Here is a 23621-nt window from a genome sequence, read left to right as displayed (position 1 = left end):
TTTGGAACGACATGAGGGAGAGTAATTACAGTTTTTTTTACAATCGCTAGGACACATTTCTCAATACTTTGGTCACTTTTTCAAAACTTCACACAACCGTATTCGATGTGGGCTAAACTGTATCATTTGTCTTTGCTTTGGCACAAAGTGCATTCAATAACTACATCATTCAAATGACAAATTATTTTCTCACTCAGACAGTAACAATGGCAAAACTCTATGTACCTACAAGCACAAGTTTGCACCTGTTTACATACACTTTACAAAACTGTTAAGCCTAAATTCCAAACCTAACATAATACAAAAATGAATCAGACATAAATTTGCTACATTTCTACAGTAATACCATATTGAAATATATTCTGAATTTAAAAACAAAACAAAACAAAGCAATTTGATATAGTTGAAAACCTACACGTGTTAGTTTTTCAAGTTCATTACCATCTATACAAAAGGGGAAAACTTACAGTAGGAATTATTTTGCACTGTAATGCAAACATGAACTATGTAACATATACTGCAGTGAATTATAAGCAATAGATAGTGTTGATCTTGTTTTGTAAAGGAATTTTACAAAAGCAAACATTTTCAAAAGCAAACATTGCATAATGCTATCTGTTGTTAGTGTTTTAGGTCAGTGTTTTATGAGTGACAAAATTAGTTTGAAAGCCTTTGCTAGTATTATGGAAGAATTAGTTGATTAGAGACGTGTATGAAATGTTCTGGTAGTTTTAGTGCATTTTGAATGTAAAATTAACTGCTGTGCCAAGCTGAAATTTGGTTAAGAGAACTGTGTGAAGAGTTTTGAAAAAATTACTTGGGTATTGAGAAATGTGTCCTAACTACTGTAAAAAACTGCGATGACAGAATTTTCATTTTTGTGTGAACTATCCCTTTAAAGGGGTCATATGATGCGATTTCAATTTTTCCTTTCTCTTTGGAGTGTTACAAGCTCTTGGTGCATAAAGAAGATCTGTAAAGTTGCAAAGACTAAAGTCTCAAATCCAAAGAGATATTCTTTATAAAAGTTCAAAGTCAGCCACACCTACCTAAAACGGCTCGTTCTAACACGCCCCCACATGTCTACCTCACTATGTGGGAAGATTTGCATAATCCAGCCCAAATGTTCACGCAAAGAAAGAAGGTGTAACTTTTATTCTCGCTTTAGTATTGTTGACGCTGCAGCCATGTCGTAAATACTGCCTTGTGTGCTTCGTTGTGAAAGCGAAACTACTTTGTTTGGTCTTCCAAAAGAGGACGATATCTGCTTCGTCATGCCTAGAGCTGATCTGTGCTGGTTGCTGAGGAAATACATCAACTTTCACCGTGGACAAAGCGGAGTCCAGCCCGGGGTCGTCACATGTGGTTGCCACTCATTCGTCGCATCCGCCGGGCATGCCGTTCTCGACCCCACCGACTCAGCTCACTCTATCCCGGCCTCAGCACACGCTAAGCCGGGGCTTCCCCTCACGCTAGGCCGCTGTGTTTTTCGTTGTGTCTTCCAAAAGAGGACACGACTACAAATCAGTGGTTAAGTTGTATTTACAACACTGTTCCAGAACAGTTTAACCCAAATATCCAGATGTGTGCAGCACATTTTATGGAGGACTGTTTACTGATCCTGGGAGAGTAACGTTAGACTACAATGCTGGCAGTTCTGACTCGCGTAAGTACGTTTTCATTTAAAGGATTTGCCACTGGTGATTCAAACGCGAGTTTTGAGCAGTGTAGAGTAGCACTTGTTGTTTGTCATTTCTCCGATCACAAATGCAGACAGAGTTTTATGTTTACGCGGCGCGATGCAATGCAACGCAACGCGTAAAAAGACAGTATAAGTCATTATAATCAGTAATTATGTCCACACTGGATGCAACAAATGCCTCGTTTGTAATGGGTTTTAATGTTTTTGTCTCGTCGCTCTGGCCGGGACACGGCATCAACAGTATGTGAGGGGCGTAACATTTCCGTCTCACGCTTGAGGTATTCGGCCAATCACAACGCATTGGATAGCTGGCCAATCACAGCACACCTCGCTTTTTCAGACTGATGAGCTTTGTAAAAATCGACATGTTTCAAAAAGGCGGGGCATAGAGGAGAAACAATAATGTACAGTATGTGGAAAATAATGTTTTTTTTTAACTTTAAACTGCATAAACACATTTCATTACACCAAATACACAAAATAATGTTCGTTTTAGCAACATCATATGACCCCTTTAAGGCTTGGTATTGATAGAGATTTTCCGATTTGAATCTGATTCTTTTGGATATGTTTCAGTTATAATGTCCAATTTGTATATACTGTATACTCCTGTTGAAAAGTTTGGAATAAGAAAGATGTTTGAATATTTTTGAAAGTCTTTTATGCTCACCAAGGCTGCATTTATTTGATCAAAAATACAGTAATATAGTGACAAAAACAGTAATAATAATACTTTTTCAAATTTATTTTATGTATAATATATAATAATTGTATTAAATATTATTGCAATTAAAATGAACTGTTTTCTATTTTAATGTTTACATTTTTAATTTATTCCTGTGATGCAAGCTGAATTTTCAGCATCATTACTCTAGTCTTCAGCGTCACATGATTAGAAATCCTTCTAATATGCTGATTTTCTGCTCAAGAAACATTTCTTACAATTTTCACAGTTGAAAACATGTTGTGCTGCTTAATATCTTTTTGTGGAAACCATGATAATTTCTTTCTTTAAACAGCATTTATTTGAAATAGAAGTCTTTTGTAATATTACAGGTGTCTTTACTGTTATTTTGCATCAGTTTAATGCTTCCTTGCTGGCTAAAATGTATTTATTTTAAAATAATCTTAAAATAATCTTGGGATTATAAAAATCAATATTGAGATAATTCAAATGAAGATAGCACAAAATAAGAAACTTTATATTTTTACCCAGTATTTAATATTACCCAGACAATTGTTATAACTTTTCTAATAAAATTTGACAATTTTTTTAGTTTAAAGATCTGCAGAAGATTCAGATTGATTTGACTCAACCAAATTTACATCAACCAGTGATTATTTTACACAAACACTTATTTTACCAACAATAATTGTGGAACTTATCCTTTAATAATACAAGATAAAAGTAACTTTTGTAGACAAAAACTCCACTTGGCTCAATAATCTGAGGGGGCACGTGCCCGGTTTGAATTGGCCTGCACTTCAGGGTGTTGATATGTGTTTGGGATGAGTCACGTTTGCACCACAGCAGGGTTTATTGACAGTGCTAATACTGAAGGTGTGTGTGTGTGTGTGTGTATAGCGTGTGCAGTCTCAGCCATGCTGAGTGGGGTTGTAGGCTGTGGAGACCTGGAGTTTGATGTTGTTCTGGGCCAGGAGGAGCTGACAGAGAAAAGCCTCCAACTCACACATCTCCTGTCACCCGGCTTCATACCGGTGAGTCTCACTCAAACACACACAAGGACATCTCACTATGACGTCTATAATCACCTTGACGCTAGTAGTGATTCATACAGTCATCTTGCTTGTCCGTCAGTCAGTAAAAAAACTCATTTATTTTTCATACATTCTCCACATTTCTATCTCACGCTTCCAATCGATCAGTTCCCCATCTGTTCCCTTTATTATTCTCTCTTGATGTCTAGTTAGCCCTTTCAGGGGTTCTTCAGTTGCGGGAATAGCATGTGTAATTATTGCCGGCACATTTTACACTTGCATCAGCAAATAAACACTTGTAAAGCCTGTAAAATGTCAACAAGAACAAAAACACTACACAACTAATTATCTCTCCTCCTGTCTATCTGCACATATCTGTCTGTCTGTCCATCCATTATATGTCTGTCTCTTTCTCTTAGCCGTGTCAAACCGCTCATGGCTTTGCTCTTGATGTGGTGGACAGCATGGTGCGCTGCGGGGTTCTTGTTATGGAGGAGGTAAGACACCTGCATTAACAAACAAACACACACATGCGTCCTCACACATGTAGCATTTTCAAAATCCCTGGTCATCGAAATGGTTTTTCAATGGCTGAACCTAATATTCTAGAGAATAGAGTAGTTATCATATACAACAGCGTATTTAATGCAAATGTATTATTATATTATTTTGGGAATCATGTTTTCGAATCAGAATCAGAATAAGCTTTATTGCCAGGTATGTTTTCACATACGAGGAATTTGTTTTCATGACAGAAGCTTCCGCAGTGCAACAGAAATGACAGCAACAGTACAAAAACACAGATAATAAAAGAATAAAAATAAATAAATAGAACAAGTAAACAAGGAATAACAATATATATAAGATATTTGCATGTTTATATAATTACATATTTGCATTTATATTTGAAGAAACATGGACAGATGATGAATACTTTCAATCAGATAAAAAAGATCTTGTTTCTCTGCTTTATAAGTGTTAAACTCGTTAACGAAAACTATGACAAAAATTCAACCTTTTTTTCAATAAGAGTAAAATGAAGACGAGACGTCACTGACATCATTAAATATTAACTGTGACTATATCGAAATGCAGTATTGTAGATAAAAAACACAAAAATGTAGTTTATAAAATAAAATTAATAAACAAAATAAATAGAAAGAGAAACTTTTGAGTTATCATTTTTCAAAATGTAAGTGTTTATATTTCTGATATTATAATAAATCAGGAAACAAGATGAGATGAAAATAAACCGTGTGTACAGTATGCTTATAGGTGAAAGTGCAATAATTCTCCACAATCATGAACAGTATAATTTTGAGCAAAATAATTAATTATCAGTTTAACCATTATACAGCATGACTAAAACTATGACTGACTGACTATATTTTAATTAGTGCTATCAAACGTTTAATCGCGATTAATCTCATCCAAAATAAAAGTTTTTGTTTACATTATATATGTATGTGTACGGTGTATATTTATTATGTATATATAAAGACACACACATACAGTATATACTTTAAAATTATTTACATGTTTATACATTTATATATGCATATTCTTATATTTTATATTATATATTATATATAAATATATTTAATATATAAACATATTATTCTTAAATATATACATGCATGTGTTAATAAATATACACACACAGTATATACACTATGTAAACAAAAACTTTTATTTTGGATGCAATTAATCGCGATTAATTGTTTGACAGCACTAGTTTTAATAGACTAAAAATAGACTGAAATTCACAGTCTTTTAGTCAACTAAAACTTGTCTAAACAAAAAATAAAGGATAAGATGACTAAATGTGATAAATCCCAAAAAGGACATTTATCACAGGACTAAAATGTGACTGTTTTAATAGACTGAAATTCACAGACTTTGTCGACTAAAATTTGACTAAACAAAAAACAAGATAAGATGACTAAATATGATAAAACCTAAAAAGGACATTTAACAAAACTAAAAAGACTAAATTAAAAAAGAGCTGACAAAAATAAAAACTTTTATTTTGATACTCTCACTTTAAAATATGGTAATAGAAATTACAAGTGAAAAAATGGGTGAAAATTCAGTTTATAAGGGATTATTTGAAAGATGAGGAGTGATGTCAGGATTTAAAGGACCAGGTTTTATATTATTACAGATTGAAATGGAGCATGACATAAAATGTCAGACAATGATTATTTTTAGCATCATTGATAAGGCTGTTGGTAGTTTTTTTGGCACTGACAGAAGGGAAACTACAGCTTCTGTTCCACTCGGCCAAAGCAGCACACTTATCAGCTGATACCAGTAATCTTAAAATAGAGATATGAATAAAAACTTGAGATAGATACAGACCTGCCAACCTGTATGCATTTTGCGTAGCGGCTACGCATTTTGACCTCAAAGTACACTGGTACGATTTGTCACTCTAAACTACGCAAAAATCTAGTGACGCCTCTGTCCACTAGAGATGGGCGATACCCCTTATTTTGTTTTCGATACGATACTGATATTTTTCAAGGCAGTATCGTCGATACCGATTCGATACTTCTGCACTAAACTTTTTTAAATTATGAAATTTATTAAATTATTAAATTACTAAGAGTAAAATGGGTAATGAAAACCACTTAACTTAGTTTAAAACGCATTTTAACCCGTTTAATCCCAAATTTTTCCCAGACACGAAAATATCCAAATGATGTGTCATTAGTAACCCTTTGAAATAATCAATAATTTTATTTTATTTATTTTTTCGAAAAGTGTGTGAAAATTTGTATATCGATACTTCGGATCGATACGCCCATCCCTACTGTCCACGCGCAGTATTCAAAACAAGCAACAGAAAAAGATGAAGAGTTCAACCAATCAGAGCGTTTTTTAGGGGGGGGGGGTTGCATTTAAATAGTTTCTGTGTTTTATTTCTCTCCTAGTAGCCTATAGTTTATAGTTTCAGTTCAAAGCGGCTCACGCTCGCCCCGTCAGATGCTCTGACAGAAAGGCTGTGTGTGAGGCTGACAGAGACGCTCTGTTTAATGTGTTTGAGATGTGCCGTTTTCCTTAATGCATAACTTACATTTCACAGGTATATTCTCCATCTGTAAATGTTAAAAAAGCCATTTTGCTGTCAGAAGTGCATGAGCTTTTGCTTTGAGATTCTCCGCTAAACTCCACAGACTTCATTTAGAAGATTTTTTTTGTTTTTTGATTTAATGCATAACTTACATTTCACAGGTATATTCTCCATCTGTAAATGTTAAAAAAGCCATTTTGCTGTCAGAAGTGCATGAGCTTTTGCTTTGAGATTCTCCGCTAAACTCCACAGACTTCATTTAGAAGATTTTTTTTTTGTTTTTAGATTGCAATGTTACAATGTAATGTGATTTTACCCCTTTATGGCACATAATATATGCCTACATGCTTACATTCACTTTATTTGTTTAATCCAAATACAAAATACAGAGATATATATCTACCGTATACCGTAAATCAGCCCAAAAATACAGAGATATTAATTATTGCTCATATCGCCCAGCCCTATACAGAAGTGTACTGGAGTTTTTTTTCTTTCCTTTTTTAAATAGCATTAAAAAATAAATAAATAGCAAAAATTAACTAAACAGTTACGGTAAACTGTAAACTCTTTACCCCTACTCTACCCCCCGCCCGCCACGCTGATGGTACTCAAAAAAAAATGTCCACGGTTGGCAGGTCTGTAGATATATAAATGCAGAGACACTTTTTTTAGCCTGGACAATATACAGTATCACACCCTCACAAATGTAGATTTTCTTAAGTTTTCAATGTCAAGATCAAAACAACAAACAGAGAATTCACAGAGACGTAGCTAAAAATACAGTTTTCACTCCACTGCCCAGACATCTAGCAAGCTCTCAGACTCAATCTAATCTCTGACATGCTGACCGTTCAGTCTGTGTCCATTTATTTTCAAGTGCCACCACAGTTTTCAGCTGACTGATTCACAAACACCCACAGACGTGAAAGCTATTTTTGTTTGTCTGTGGTTAAAGGTCATTTCAACCCTAAACTGATCATTTTGCAGCTTGTTTGTATGCGTCTTTAGAGATGTGAACTCGTTGTTTGTGTGTGTACATAGGTTCAGAAGGATACACCGGTTTGTGACTTCATGAAGAGGCAAGGTGTGTTGTCATGGGCTGCTTCAGACGATCCTGACCAGAGCAGCGATTCAGACTGTGAGGAACCAGACGCACACTCTTATAAGGTACACAAACTCACATACAGGTTTAATAAAATATAGACAGTTATCATCCAGAAAGTTTTGTTTATACATTCAGAGTGTTGTTGGATTTGTTTATAATCATATATTCAGATTCAGAGTACTCACAATCTTTGAACACTTTGGATACAGAGTTCCAGCATGTTGAGAAACACGCACAAACACTAACATGCAAACCTCAGACACAGACAGAAAAAAAAGACTTAAAATTAAGACAGAGAGTTCAGAGATGCTGCTCTTGAAGTCTGGTGTTGCGCAGTATCTCAGTATCTGTGTGATGAATTCAGCACAAAGAGAACAGGAAGGGAATGTCAATGGCATGAGTTTGCAGGAGAGAAGCTGCTGTGGATTGTGTCTTCCCTTGCATCAGAACCTCAAGCAAACATGTAGAATGGATTTTTTTCTTCTGGATTGGAACACTTTATTACAATTAATTTATTTGTTGATAATATCTATGAATTTTATATTTTTATTACATGTATGGAAAATCTAATTATACATTAAACAAATCATAGATATACAAACTTTAAAATAATACATATTAAGAACAGAAAATCATGTAATATCATGTAGCTTTTAAGTTGGTAAACTATTTCACTGATGAAATGGTCAGAGCAGCGCTGACAACATGTTTCTGTGCACGTGTATGTTTCTGTGTGTGTCCTTACTGTTGCGTGTGTGCATTTGTATGGGAGAGTGAGCAGGAGAAAGAGTAATACAATTTAATTTTGTGGCAAAAACATGGAAATAATTTGTCATTTTTATCTTGTTGTTTACTATATGTATTTGCTTGGTCAGTGTTGCTGTGGGTTTTGGTTTTTGCTGCTATAAGGCTGTAAGGACCTTTGAAATAACTGAAATCGTTTGGCGACATGATATAGACATGTAATGCAGTAAAGACCTGCATTTCGCTATGTATCTCCCTGAAAATAATTGCACACCTTAGAACGTTCAACAGCCAATCAGATTCAAGCATTCAACAGTGCCATAGTATAATGACTAAATATATACCATTCAAAACTTTGGGGTCGGTAAGATTTTTTAATGTTTTAGGCTGCATTCATTTTATCAAAATCAGAATGTTGTAAAATATTAAAATGTACAATAAATGTTTTCTATTTTAATATAATTATAATTTATTCCTGTGATGCAAAGCTGAAATTTCAGCATTATTGCTCCAGTCTTCAGTGTCACATGATTCTTCAGAAATCATTCTAATATGATGATTTACTGCTCAAGGCACATGTATTATTATGAGAATATTTAACAAATGATGATTTTACTTAGGAACGTGTTATTTTTTGAGGAATATTTGATGATTGAATAGAATAATTGAAGTCCATTTTTTTCTTTCTTTCTTAAAATCTATAAATACACCCAAACAACATCTGTTACCTAACTAATAATAACCTTTGCACCTTTTCACTGTCCTCTAACCTTCTGCTGTCTTTTCTCTCTCTTTCTGCTTTCTAGTTGAGTCAGCCGTCTCAGTGCCCGCAGCTGCTGTTCTTTCTCTGTAGTTTACTGAGTGTCCGGCTGAGAGCTCTGTGCTGGGCGCTAGAAAGCCTCCATTACCTCCCCTCACCTATCACAGGTTAGTACACACACACACAAACAAACTCTGGCCTCTGGCCAAACAATGCTGTTACCATGTGTGATGAGTAAGTGTGCTTTGGCAGCATCGCTGTCACTATTCACACTGAATGTGAACAACTAAGTGTTTATAACCTAAAAATTATTTATGTTAGAGAGAGACTGTTTGAGCCAACTACATGCACACTTGAAGAACCGAGCTCAACTGGACAAAGCACACTACGGTAGGGGATAAAAACACATTTTTCATTTTCCACTCACCACCATAAGCCTGAAGGATTTGCCAGAGTTTACATCTTGGATCCACATTGAGATCTGTTTTAAACAGAGAACATCCATCTTGACTGATCCAATCACAAGTGGTCAGCATAGGCAATAAAAACAGATCAGACAAAAACCTAACAGGCAGTTGGCAGATGAGTACATCCAGTCCCCCAAGAATGCCTCTCAACCTTAAAACTGAATCAAGTAAAGATGTTTTCCTTTTTGCTTTTGCAACATGGCATTCTTTAAGTGAAGTGGTTGGAATACACCATGGAAGCAGATGCTGTTTTGTTTTCATTGCCAAAACACTTGATTTCATCAACAAGACTTCGCTTTCACTGTAAGGATTTCACATTTTATTATGCCATTGTGTCACATTTCACCAGTGCATATAATCAAAATATGCTTTTTCTTAAATGGAAAAGAAAAGACTATGCAATGATGATGTAGTAACAGAAATAATTTAGTTGTTTTTTTTGTTGTTGTTTGTTTTAAGCTAAACTGCTTAAAGACCAAACCAAATTAGCAAAGAGGAATTTTTTAATTCTTTAAAATTCCCATCCCTACCTAGAAATCCTCCATCCCTACCTAGAAATGCATTTGAGACACGTTACCACTTTGTGTAAAGCACTTGTGATCGGATCACCAAACAGATCCCCAGTAGCTACTTTTATATGTATACAAATAATCTAGTAATGGGGTTGACGGCTCAGTCGGACTAAAAGCCTTCATGTCAACACCTGAATTGATCTGATTGAGCTCCATTTGAATAAAATTTCGACCAGGTTAAAAGGGGTGGTGTGTAGACTACAGTCAACAGGAAATAATAAACCATGTAAATGCTTGAATTTTCTCAATCGGATAAAAAATTATTGCCGTAATGCTTATGTTTACATATATTTTACATTGTACGAATGTACATATATTTATTTAGGCCATGACAACTCTCGGGATAGATTGTAAAACATTTATTAATGTAAATAGAATGTGCATAGGTTTTGTCTTGGCGGATTACATCTGCTACGCTGCTGCTAGAGAGAGGAAGATCCCCGTAGCAGATATAGACAGGTGGTGCTGGGGAGGTGGTAGGCTAAGATGAGGACACGCATAGCACGCAGACATAGCATTCATTGAATACGTCCTGATTATAAAGGTTTATTGGTAATGAGTTGGTTTATTGAATAAACCAATTAGAACGCAACTAAATAATTACTAAATATTTCTTCAAAAATATTCTTTTGACATACAAGTTTAGAAAAATTTGAAACCTTTGGAATTAGTTGGTTTTCTCCATTAATTGGCCATAAAATGTCATCTGATGTTCATCAAAACCATAAATATAGACAAACACAATGTGCATTAGCTAACAACTCACCAACAATTATAGTCTTTCATGTCTTTATTAACTCATCCGTCCCTCGGGTCATTTTGACCCAAAACTCATATTTAAAGATTTTTTAAAAATCGAGCGTTGATCATTATGGTATGAGACTTTGTTACATTTGTCACACTTGAACTGGGAATACATGAAAAAAAAATAAGAGTGAATTCGAGCAGTTTAAGTGGGTGCTATAAAAAATAAGTATCAAAAGTGTCCCTCGCGGGTCATTTTGACCCGCCACTGGAAAAGCATTGAATTTACAAATTTTTTTTTTTTTTTTCATTTAATTTTGTCACACTTGAGCATGGAGCACACAAAAAAAAATGTGAGTCGATTCGAGGATTCTTTGTGTAATAAAATAAGGTGTAATAAAAAAAAGTAACAAAAGTGTCCCTCGCGGGTCATTTTGACCCGGCCATAGGAATTCATAGAATGTCAGAGAAAAAAAACAGCATTTTTTTATTTAGTTGATATTTTTTTTACTGTATAAAATCTGACAATCCAGAAAAGATGCATACCCAAACAAAAGGCTGAGACTGTAGAATGTCCCCAATGCACAAAAAACTCACATACCCACACACACAGGCGCACACACAGAAACACACACATGGCACACACACTCCCATTGAAACACATTATAGCATTTATGATGTTTCTGCTGGGAAATTTTGAATTTTTTTTTTACTTTTGGCAGAAATTGTGTCTTTCTTTCTTAGTTTTTTTTTGGTGAAAAAAAAATAAAAATATGCTCATTTTCATAAAAATATCCAGATTTTAATGTGAATAAAAAAAATAAAAATAAAACCTACATAAAAAAAATTGAAAAATGGAGCAATATACTGTAAGCTTTCTGGACCAAAAATAAAATGTCATTTTTGGCCTTTGGGTCATTTTGACCCGCGGGACACTTTTGTTATTCGGGAGGGGCGGATGAGGGTTAAACACATCCCATTAAACATTGACAGTGTATATTCACATATGTACATGAATATGTGAATCGGATTGCAATGTTAAGGGTTCTTAAGATCTTTGAGCATAAATGAAGTAGTTTTAAACATGAAATGTCCTTCATAGATGCTGACAGCTTCACGTCAGCTGCTGATGCTTTATCTTTAATGTATTATTAATCCTGCTGGATTTCTATGTGTTACTGAGTAATCTTACTCTGCTGAAGACTAGAGCCTTGATGTTTTATAAGAGAGTTGCTGCACACCAAATTGTGTTCCAGCATTATTAAATAATACTTAAGTACTGAAGTCCTGGTGTCGTGATCGCTCCAGCCCTGTATATTGCTTCCATTGTCCTCATTTGTAAGTCACTTTGGATAAAAGCGTCTGCTAAATGACTAAATGTAAATGTATATTTTTGATGTGTTTCTGTGAATCTTCTGTAGAGAACTCATCTATTGACTTGGTGAGAATGGTGCTTCGTACCTTCATTGATCTTGGGGTAAGTGATTCTGTACATCCTGATTTATTATTTTTGCCCCACTGTGTATATATATATATATATATACAGAAACTGTAAATAAAAGTGAAAGGCCAGATAAACGGAGGACAGTAAAGTGTAACAATCTGTAGCAGGTGTTGTAATAAAGGAAGATTAATTTGGCCTCTGGAGACTAAACAGCATTTCTCTGTTTCTGTGCTTTAGGTGTTGATTGAGGACGGGCAGAGAGAAGATGTGTATCTAGATGTCAGTCCTCTCTTCTCTCAGTGTGCTCACAAAGAGAAACTCTTGCAGTTTTTCAAACAGTTCATGTATAACTGAAAGAGAAAAGTAAATGTTTGGAAGGGAAGTCGGTCTCAGCTGGGAATGATAACAGTAAGCACTTCTGAAATTCCTGTTCAGTTCTTCAGTGTAGTGTAAATCATTAATTATGAATGCTTTTTTGTGTTTATACGTCTGTTTTGCTGAGAGCACTTGCTTTTTGTAATATACGTGATGCTGAGGCTGCGTTTTTTTGTTAGATTTGTTGTTGAGAGCCCAGAATTGGTTTAGTTATTGTTTGGATAATTACTATTCAGATGGTTAGATAATGTTCTCTGTTTATGAAGAGCAGATAAATTCCTGCTAAAAGTTTTTTTTGTTAATTTGTGTTGTTTATTATTATTCTTTTGTTTAACTGTAATGAATATGTAATGGGCTTGGTTCAGTACACACGTTTCTGATAATTGACCCAGTTGCAGTGTTTCTGTCATGGTTTGATTTATAGTTTAGCCACACCCCACTGCATATGAATGTTCATATTTATGCAAACATTCTGCATTACCTAAAACATTAAGATGAATTATCACATACATTTCCTTACTATGCATATTCTGCTTCCATTAGCACAAACACTGAACTCCAAAGTACCATTTAACTGATTCTTGAGACATGGAACAAAAGAGGTCGTGCTTTTACTTGTCCTTAGTTTTAAAAAATAGTAACAGTTGCACTTTAAAATGAATCTAAGATGATCACTAAGATGTGCGTATTATGTATTGTAAATTAAATAATTATATAGGAAAAAAACTCGATGAATACATGAATACTTCATGTACATTATAAAATTCTGAAAAAATCTATAATAGAACATTTTAAAAAGATCAATATTAAAATTGTCTATAATTTTCTTGAAAGTAATTATTAAAAAAAAAACAGACCAATACTTAATATACATATAAAATATATGTCAATACAGAAATGCCATCTCCTGAGAGAGGGAAATGCTAATTAAAAATCAATGTCATTTTCAAGGTTTCACAGCCACATTCATACTTTGTCTGCACTAAGATGTTTATGAAAAAAAATCTGCTTTTTAATCAAAAACATCTAAAAAGCAATGTCAAATTCACCTTTCTTTACCAGTTTATTTCCTCTGCTGTAAGTTCGTCGTCATCACATGCTCAAGTGAGATTTATATGCATGTATTTTTTTTTTACATTTTAGCTAACTGGTGAGAGGAAATGTCAACCATCAAAACTGCTCAATTACAAAGAAATTGTTTTGGATTTTCTTATACTTTGCCACTATTCATGTGATAAAAGAGGATGGTCATTTTTTTTAACACTGCAAGACTTTCTGACAATTTCCTGAATTCAACAGAAAGAGCTAAAAAAAAATAGCTTTTGAAAACCATCCTGTAGTCTAAATTCATAACAGTGTTTCAATGCTATATTATAGATATACAGTGGGTACGGAAAGTATTCAGACCCCCTTAAATTTTTCACTCTTTGTTATATTGCAGCCATTTGCTAAAATCATTTAAGTTAATTTTTTTTCCTCATTAATGTACACACAGCACCCCATATTGACAGAAAAACACAGAATTGTTGACATTTTTGCAGATTTATTAAAAAAGAAAAACTGAAATATCACATGGTCCTAAGTATTCAGACCCTTTGCTGTGACACTCATAATTCTGTGTTTTTCTGTCAATATGGGGTGCTGTGTGTACATTAATGAGGAAAAAAATTAACTTAAATGATTTTAGCAAATGGCTGCAATATAACAAAGAGTGAAAAATTTAAGGGGGTCTGAATACTTTCCGTACCCACTGTACATTAGAGTATGCAATACTTTTGATATGTTGACATTTGGTTATTAAAAATATCCAGGAAAATAAAAGAAAAATGTTTACCCCAAAATGTAAATGATCACCTCAATCCAAAACAGTTCCTCTGTCTCAAGAATCAGTGATTCCAGTGGTCCAGTTGAGTTTCAGGAGGTTTTCTCTAAATGGAGTATTGATGGGTAATAATCATGATGGATGCTACAGAGGCACTGCACTATCACTCCCTGGAAATGACTTTGGCTCTATATATATACCCATCTCTTGACAGTCCCATATATAAACACCCATCCATGCAACATGAGAACAGTTCCTGAGTAAATGTGCATTTACACACAACCATCATTCTTGAGTGAGTGGCCTTGCGTGTTCGTCTGAAACACAAAGACTAACGGACGGCTGCTGCTTGTAGCGCAAAAGTGCTGAATAAGCTCTCTAGAGCCACCCAGACAATCGACCCACAGACTCGCCACACACACACACACACACCGCTAGATGAGCGTGAAAGCTGGAGATGGGAAAAGAATAGGGTGATTAACAAGAAACGAGATGGGCTGAGAAATAACAGTTGGCCGCTGCACTCAGAGATTCACTTGATTAACACGTTCCTTTAAAAATCACTTTGTTTTAAGGTTGACATGAAATGGAAATTCGCCCTATCTATTTTGTGAACGTATGTAATAGATCTTGTTGTGACCGATTCACCCATGTTTTTTATTTCTTAATTGAATTTAACTCGATCCTCCAGACTTCTCTCTGGTGATATACGCCAGACTTCTCCAATCATTTAGTCTGCTTAAACCCTGCTCTTTTCTTGCATTTGACTGAAAGCTTACATTAGTTTTTGAGTGGTCACTGATCCAATCAATGACCAATGGATCCAAGTTTTATGGATCTTCCAATGGATCTGTTACATACTTTTACTTATGTATGTCACAGTATGATAGAAAACATCTGTCGCTAGTTGTTTTCATCACAACTTTAAGATACTTTGAAAAAAGGCTACAATTCCTGCTTTTATTGTATTAGATTTAGTATTCAACTCAGGGGTCCCATACCTTTTGACCAACATTTAAGACTTTTTATGATTTTTATTCATTTGAATGATTTTTCCAAATATAAGAATTTGAATCCTGCTTATTGAATAGTCACCTTATTTTGAAAGGCAGTGTAATTTAGCACAAAAATAAATTTGTTTCTGGGAATCAAACCTATTTATCTGAAGCTGAGAACAGATAAAATGGACAAGAAATAATGAAAGCTAACATAAACAGGCCAGTAATGCCCTCTACTGGAACCCTGGGCATGAAAACCCCAGTGTGAAACTAAATGGTGAAAAGCACAGTGATAATGAAACTAAAAGGCTGCATTCTAAACGTTTTTCTTTTCAAATTGGCCCAGAGCATAATGTTTATTTTATTTTCTTCAGTTAAAAAAGAATCCATGTTTTATGACGTCAGTATGAAATAATTATAAATGCAGTAGTGGCACTTCAATGTAGGATCTTCCTGTTACACGACTGTGTTCCGTATCGACCCGATCTCGTCAATCTGACACTCCACAACATCTCCCCTCTGAAACACATTAAAACAATATACTGACCTTCAGTAAAAACAACAGTAATACCAAACATGTTGAAATAATACCTGCTGCATTATGAAAAGGATAAAACATTTTACTGCTCTACTCTTGAGAACTATTTGATAGGAAATTGGCTGCTTTTTTTACACAAAAAATTAACCAATTACATCTACTGGGACACAGATTTAATATACATGTTATACATTAATATCATATTTGAGGAAGTGGAGTTTCTGTTAACGGATCCTCTTAACATTTTAAAGACATGCTTATACCCAGTGGGGCACGTTTGCTTGTAAATCTCAGTGGACTAGATCAATTTAAATGTGATGGTACATATTTTTTGCCACTCATAAGTGTCAAAATGCAACAGTGTTCTAAAGGAACTAACACTTTTCTGTTGTGTAAATTGCATTTATAATCACCCAGGATTAAAGTCAGTTATTTTCTAACAAGCTCATATTTGGTGTAAATGACGTGGCGTGGCGGATCACTGTTTGACTGAATGAAGAATGAAAGTTTTTGTTTTTTGTATACATTATCTCACAAAAGTGAGTACACCCCTCACATTTCAGCAACCATTTTATTATATGTTGTCAAGGGACAATACTATAGAAATTAAAATTGGATATACTTTAGACTGGTCAATGTGCAGCTTGTATAGCAGTACAGAATTACTGTCCTCTAAATATAACTCGACATACAGCCATTGGTGTCTAAATAACTGGCAACAAAAGTGAGTACACCCTAAGTGAATGTCAAAACTGTATCCAAAGTGTCAATATTTTGTGTGAGCACCATTGTTATCTAGCACTGCTTTAATCCTCCTGGGCATGGAATTCACCAGAGCTTCTGCTTCAGAATGTCACAGTACATGCTGGAATTCATGTTTCCCTCAATGAACCGCAGCTCCCCAGTACCAGCAGCACTCATGCAGCCCCAGACCATGATGCTACCACCACCATGCTTGACTGTAGGCAAGACACAATTACCTTGGTACTCCTCACCAGGGCGTTGCCACTGTACTGCAACTCAGTTTAAGGGTGTTACAGATCTTCTTATAGCCTAGGCCATCTTTGTGGAGAGCAACAATTCTAATTCTCAAATCCTCAGAGAGTTCTTTGCCATGAGGTGCCATGTTGAACATCCAGTGGTCATTATGAGAGAATTGTACTCAAAGCACGACATTTTAACTGCTCTAATGAACTTATAGAATTGTACAGTAAGAAAGTTATTTCCTTTAACCAGGAAATTAACGTTCTTAGAATTGACAAGACGGTTGACCCTGAGTGGTCAGCTAAATATCTACAGTGGATCTAAAATATGAATAGTTAATTATAACTAGTTATGGTTAATTATTCATATTTTCCATGAGCTGATTTGCTACATCATTCGTACACAGAGAAAAGTTGTGTTATGTGACCAAAAACGAAGAGCCAAAGCACAAGCAAAACAAGGTTCTTTGGCGATATGCATGGAATTTTAATTTGATTATTTCTTTAACCACTAAAGTAATCGTTATATAGAGTAGCTTTAATAATGATATAACATCTTACATAATATTTGATACAAACTATTTTACAAATGCGATTATTTTCTCTCAGCAATTACTTTTTTGATATTCGAAATAGTCATTGCAAAGACTGATTGTGTTTTCTTATTTGTTTGTAGTTCATTATATCTCATTGGATCACTCTGGGTAACTGGCAAAACCTGGAAGAAGTCAGTAATTGCATCTTTGCACTGATTTGTTCGGCCCTGTGATTCCCTCTGTAAATCAACTTGAATTGCTGTCAGTCCTGTCGATGCCAATTAGAAAGTTTAAATACTGATGCCAGTGGCTGTTAAATGTGCCTCTTTTCTTTTGAAACTTCAGTTTCGTGTGAAAACTGGTGTCAATAAGACCATTCCAGCTGGTCTTGTGTTGTTCTGCATTTCAGCTGTTCTCATTGTGCCAGTGTCAGTGACACTGTTCTGACTGTTTCAGGAAAGGCTTTAAGCGGGTGTTAACAGCCTGCCAGGTGCAGTGATTGTGGGTTGTGTGACGCTAACCCAGCCATGTTGAAATATACATTGATTTTCCTATAGAAGAGCTCACCTTTAGATACACAGGTGGATTTCTGAACACCCCCACAGCTGGAGGCGTTCCAGTCAAAAACACATCACCAGGACAAAGAGTCACAAACACACCAATTTAAGAAGAAATTGTATGCATATTATATACACTACCAGTCAAAAGTTTTTGAACGGTAAGATTTTTCATGTTTTTTTTTAAAGAATTCTCTTCTGTTCACCAAGCCTGCATTTATTTGATCCACAATACAGCAAAATCAGTAATATTGTGAAATATTTTTACTATTTAAAATAACTGCTTTCTATTCGAATAGTTTTGAAATGTAATTTATTCCTTGATCAAAGCTGAATTTTCAGCATCATTGCTCCAGTCTTCAGTGTCACATGATCCTTCAGAAATCATTCTAATATGCTGATTTAGTGCTCAAGAAACATTTGTATTAGTATTATAAATATTTAAAACAGTTTAGTAAATTTTGATGAATAGAAAGATCCAAAGATCAACATTTATCTGAAATAAAAAGCTTTTGTAACATTATACACTATACCATTCAAAAGCTTGGAGTCACTATAATATATATATATATATATATTTTTTTTTCTCAGCAAATCAGAATATTAGAATGATTTCTGAAGGTGTCACGGAATGCCAAGAGAGACGAGGTAAGAATCCAGGTGCAGTTTATTTAAAGTAACAAATAATCAAAACGGAACAAAAACACAAGAAACAGAATAACACAGTGAACTCCAGATAACATCAAGAAGACATGGGAAGACAAATACAATATAGCAGCAGTGACAGACGGAGTGAGCATGGTATATATAGATGGGATAAAGAGTAAATGACTTAACAGGTGAAAATGATCGGAACTGATAACCAGGTGCTCATGATCAGACAGAATGACAAGCAAGGGACTATGGGAAATGGAGTTCAACACATATAACAAAAACGGGAGAGTGCCCTCAAGTGGCCAGTCCAGGGCACCACAACCAGACACTGTGACAGAAGGATCATGTGACTGGAGTAATGATGCTTAAAATTCAGCTTTACATCACAGGAATAAAATAAATTTTTACGATATATTAAAATAGAAAACGGTTATTTTAAATTCTAATAATATTTCACAATATTACAGTTTTTACTGTATTTTTGATCAAATTAATGCAGTCTTGAAGAGCATGATTTTCTAAATGAAACCAGAGTGAGTTTGCTTACTGTGAAACCCAGGCAATCAGCTTCTCGGTTCGAAAGATCATTTGATTGGTGCTACTGTCTTGATCTGCGGCCCCATTCACCAGACAGCGGATACCCAGGTTGTGAACATGTTTGACCAGAAATATTGCTAGCATTAATTATCAAATACAACATCTGTCTTACTTTTTTGTATTTTCCACTTTACCTTTGAGTGCTGCAGTGGTAACCAGTGCTGGCCCGAGTGGACCAAACGTGTCAAAAGTTTTTCCCAGCAACCACTGCTTTCCATTGCGCTTCATCTGCCAATCATGAGCACTCACGTCGTTTGCTACAGTGAAACCTGCAACATAGGAAAGGGCCTCCTCTTCCTAAGACAAATAGACAAATGTATTTGACATAAATTAAGTTCGGGAAAAATTTTCTGGGAATGCCAACAGGCATGGCATAAGAAATGTTTTGCTAATAGGACGCTGAATTATAGGCTATGCAAGTCTTTATTGATTGGCATATGAAATAATAGTCAGAAAAATCTTTTGAAATGGAGCAGCTTACTGAACCCTGAAAAAGGTTGCATACGTGTTATTTATTTTTATTTCTTTTATTTTTAGGCCTTTATGGCTCATATAATATGATATTGGACAATGTGGAGCTCAAACACCACCACATGTTTTATTAGGGTGCTTTCACACTTGAGTTTTGTTTCCAAAGTTTCGGTACATAATGGCACTTACGTCTGTCTTACGAATGTACTGCAAATGCTCTAAAGAACGCTGAAGGCAAACAGAAATTAGAGCTACAGCTCTCTGTTTGTAGCGCGTCAGTCACGCTCATCAGGAAAGTGAGTGAAACACACACAAACACCCATTTTTATCAAATAATACGTCATTAGTAGCGGTTCACTTCCGTGATTTGGTACAATTGGTGGCTGACTAAATACTTTTTTCCCCACTGTATAATATGATATTGGACAATGTGGAGCTCAAACACCACCACATGTTTTATTAGGGTGCTTTCACACTTGAGTTTTGTTTCCAAAGCTTCGGTACACAATGGCACTTACGTCTGTCTTATGAATGCACTGCAAATGCTCTAAAGAACGCTGAAGGCAAACAGAAATTAGAGCTACAGCTCTCTGTTTGTAGCGCGTCAGTCACGCTTGTCAGGAAAGTGAGTGAAACACACAAACACACATTTTTATCAAATAATACGTCATTAGTAGCGGTTCACTTCCGTGATTTGGTACGATTTGGTACGATCAGCAGCGAACCGTACCGGAGTTCACTTGAACCGTACCCCAGACCACCCTTTTTAAGCGGACCCGGGTACGGTTCGCTGATGCGCACCCGAGTTCGGAAGACAGCGTTCACATCATCCAAACGAACCGAACTCTGACGTCAATCGAACCCGGGTGCGCACCAAAAGTGCTAGTGTGAAAGAGGCCCAAACTGAGCAACAATATGCAATTTGGTGCAGATGCTTATATTTATATTGCAGAAATTCTGATAGCTTGTAACATAAGTGAGATTTTTTATAACAGTATAGCAGACATTTAATAAATGTATTTAAATATCAGTTGTCACTCTATATCTTCCAATAATATGTCTAGGTAAGATTATATTTAAATGCCTAGTTTATAATCAAAACTTTGTCGTTTTTATTGTGGGGGGGTAAAACATATCACGCAATGCAATGATGGCTGAGAGATGTACAAATAAACATTTCCTGAAAGCCTGATGTATCATTTGATACATTTTAAACATGATTTTCTCAACAAATTATGTATGGATCACCAAATAAAATTGCTTCAGTTCATTAAATGTTCACCTTGAAATATTACTTACAATATAAAAATGATTCTTAAGTTTACCTTCAGTAAATAAGTAAATTAATCAGTAAATATTTCACTGCTAAAAGACATGTGAACCACGACCTGAAAGTGGATGGTTTTTTCAATTGTACTAAAAGGCCTTTTGCTTGCTGAAAAAAACCAGTTGTCACTCTATATCTTCCAATAATATGTCTAGGTAAGATTATATTTAAATGCCAATTTATAATCAAAACTTTGTAGTTTTTATTGTGGGGGGGTAAAACATATCACGCAATGCAATGATGGCTGAGAGATGTACAAATAAACATTTCCTGAAAGCCTGATGTATCATTTGATACATTTTAAACATGATTTTCTCAACAAATTATGTATGGATCACCAAATAAAATTGCTTCAGTTCATTAAATGTTCACCTTGAAATATTACTTACAATATAAAAATTATTCTTAAGTTTACCTTCAGTAATTAAGTAAATTAAAAAGTAAATATTTCACTGCTAAAAGACATGTGAACCACGACCTGAAAGTGGATGGTTTTTTCAATTGTACTAAAAGGCCTTTTGCTTGCTGAAAAAAAAAACTATAAACTGTCAATCATATGACAGAAGGCATGTAGCAGATTGTGTACAACAGATTTTCAAGATTTGATCATGTTGATAATTTAGAGGCCTTAGAAATTTGTGTATAGTAGGCTTTATAGGGTTAAATGTGTTATATTGCATATTTTGACTGCTCCCATTTGTCTATAATTGAATCTCATTCACATGCTTAAATATGAAAGGAAAACTTGAAATCGCATCATATGACCCCTTTAAGAGAGAGAAAATCAGAGAGATGATACATGAGTTGCCGAATCGTGACACTGGAAGGGATGTGTTGATTTAAAACATTGCGGAAGCACTAATCTATAATATGGATAATATAATACATCAATAATCGCTATATAGAAATGAGTAAGTCTGTAGTGAATTACATCGAATGATTGTGCAAGTTATTTTTAATTTTGCTAAGGCCTTTTGCTTGCTGAAAAAAAAAACTATAAACTGTCAATCATATGACAGAAGGCATGTAGCAGATTGTGTACAACAGATTTTCAAGATTTGATCATGTTGATAATTTAGAGGCCTTAGAAATTTGTGTATAGTAGGCTTTATAGGGTTAAATGTGTTATATTGCATATTTTGACTGCTCCCATTTGTCTATAATTGAATCTCATTCACATGCTTAAATATGATTGTCCTGCTATTGCTGCTGAAATTACACATGTAATGTGTAATACAGTAAATCTTATCAATCAATCAACAGAACATTTTGATTTTAATATACATGTCAACAGATGGAGATATAAATGACTCTTTTACAACCTTAATGTGCTTCCCTTTCCGTCCAATCACAAAGGCAAGTTCCACCTCCCAATCCACTTTCTGTAAATTGAGCCAAACCAATGTGAACATATGCATTACATTTGTTCCATTTTCAATATTCAATTTGGAATAAAATGGGATTATTTTAAAGTTGGTCATGTCTACATGTTGAATAGAAATCTGCATGTGACAGATTCCCGCAGGCACTACAAGAGTCAGTCTCATAGAGAGTAGTTATCCTGTAGTATGGAGAGTCATTGCTGAATATGATGGGCTCTTCAGGAATGGGGGCATTTTGCTCTAGGCAGTGGTCTTTATAATTCATACCAACACACACCACCTTCTCTGGGCCGGTCACTGGGGACAGCAGCCTGATATCTGACCGCTCCACCACATGCTGACCACTGGACAAAGCCCTGAGAAAGATTAATAAATGCTGTTTTCTATAACATAACACAGTCTACCCATAATAGATCTTTGATATCAACTCTTGAATGCCTAAATAATTAACTAATAACATGTAAATGTATGTAGGCATTTTTGTAGGCCAATTGTGTGGTTTGTGTTACAGTGTGCATTCTTAACACCTCTTAGCACAGTCCATTCCCTTTTGCCCCATTTCAAGGAACTGTCTCATAGTGGAAGGCATGGAGGGGTCGAAGGCTTTCAGATCAATGACCCCCTGACCTTCTGCCTGCTCCACCCCGACTCTGACGCCCCCCTCGCCTCCTCTATGGAACTGGACGAGTCTCATAGCGGCTGAGCTTGTGGTGCCTCTGACGATGCCTGCAGAGAATACGGCATTGAGTCTCCTCAAACTGAGCTGAGAGATACCCAGAAATCTCATCTATTAGAAAACAGGAAAAGACATGCAGCAGTGAAAGAGAGAGATGGACAAACAGATTGATAGGTGCAAGACGATAGGAGAAATAACATGCCCTTCAAGTGGAGTCGGAAATATCATATTTGCAAATTCCAAGCACATTGACCAAGCGAAATCATATTTAAAGGGGTCATATGATGCTTTTTTTAAAGAGCATTATTTTGTGTATTTGGTATAACAGAATATGTTCACATGCTTTAATGTTCAAAAAACACTTTATTT

At 35.2% G+C, this 23621-nt stretch overlaps 2 protein-coding genes across 2 annotated transcripts in view; one reads left to right on the top strand and one right to left on the bottom strand.

Moving 5' to 3' along the window:
- The window catches only part of gpat2 (glycerol-3-phosphate acyltransferase 2, mitochondrial), a 37826-nt gene extending 24814 nt beyond the window's left edge, over positions 1-13012 (top strand). Inside the window, exons 15-21 of the mRNA XM_016232369.1 lie at positions 3288-3421; positions 3841-3918; positions 7542-7667; positions 9156-9276; positions 9431-9499; positions 12314-12369; positions 12574-13012. Of these exons, the coding sequence (XP_016087855.1) occupies positions 3288-3421; positions 3841-3918; positions 7542-7667; positions 9156-9276; positions 9431-9499; positions 12314-12369; positions 12574-12690 (701 nt within the window). The 3' untranslated portion in view covers positions 12691-13012. The remainder of the gene's footprint in view (positions 1-3287; positions 3422-3840; positions 3919-7541; positions 7668-9155; positions 9277-9430; positions 9500-12313; positions 12370-12573) is intronic.
- A 2865-nt stretch (positions 13013-15877) lies between these two features.
- On the bottom strand, positions 15878-23363 carry fahd2a (fumarylacetoacetate hydrolase domain containing 2A). The gene is made up of 7 exons (XM_016232436.1): positions 23104-23363; positions 22727-22932; positions 22517-22572; positions 19531-19693; positions 19347-19455; positions 18156-18243; positions 15878-16050 (listed from the first exon to the last, which is right to left on the bottom strand). Exons 1-7 carry the CDS (start codon positions 23361-23363, stop codon positions 15988-15990), a joined length of 945 nt encoding a protein of 314 aa, XP_016087922.1. The 3' UTR covers positions 15878-15987.
- Between the last annotated feature and the right edge of the window lie 258 nt (positions 23364-23621).

Source organism: Sinocyclocheilus grahami, unplaced genomic scaffold, assembly GCF_001515645.1.
Source record: "Sinocyclocheilus grahami isolate Dianchi unplaced genomic scaffold, SAMN03320097.WGS_v1.1 scaffold410.1, whole genome shotgun sequence".
Taxonomy (NCBI): domain Eukaryota; kingdom Metazoa; phylum Chordata; class Actinopteri; order Cypriniformes; family Cyprinidae; genus Sinocyclocheilus; species Sinocyclocheilus grahami.
Note: the sequence above shows the minus strand (reverse complement) of the source record. Positions and strands in the feature narration are given on the sequence as shown.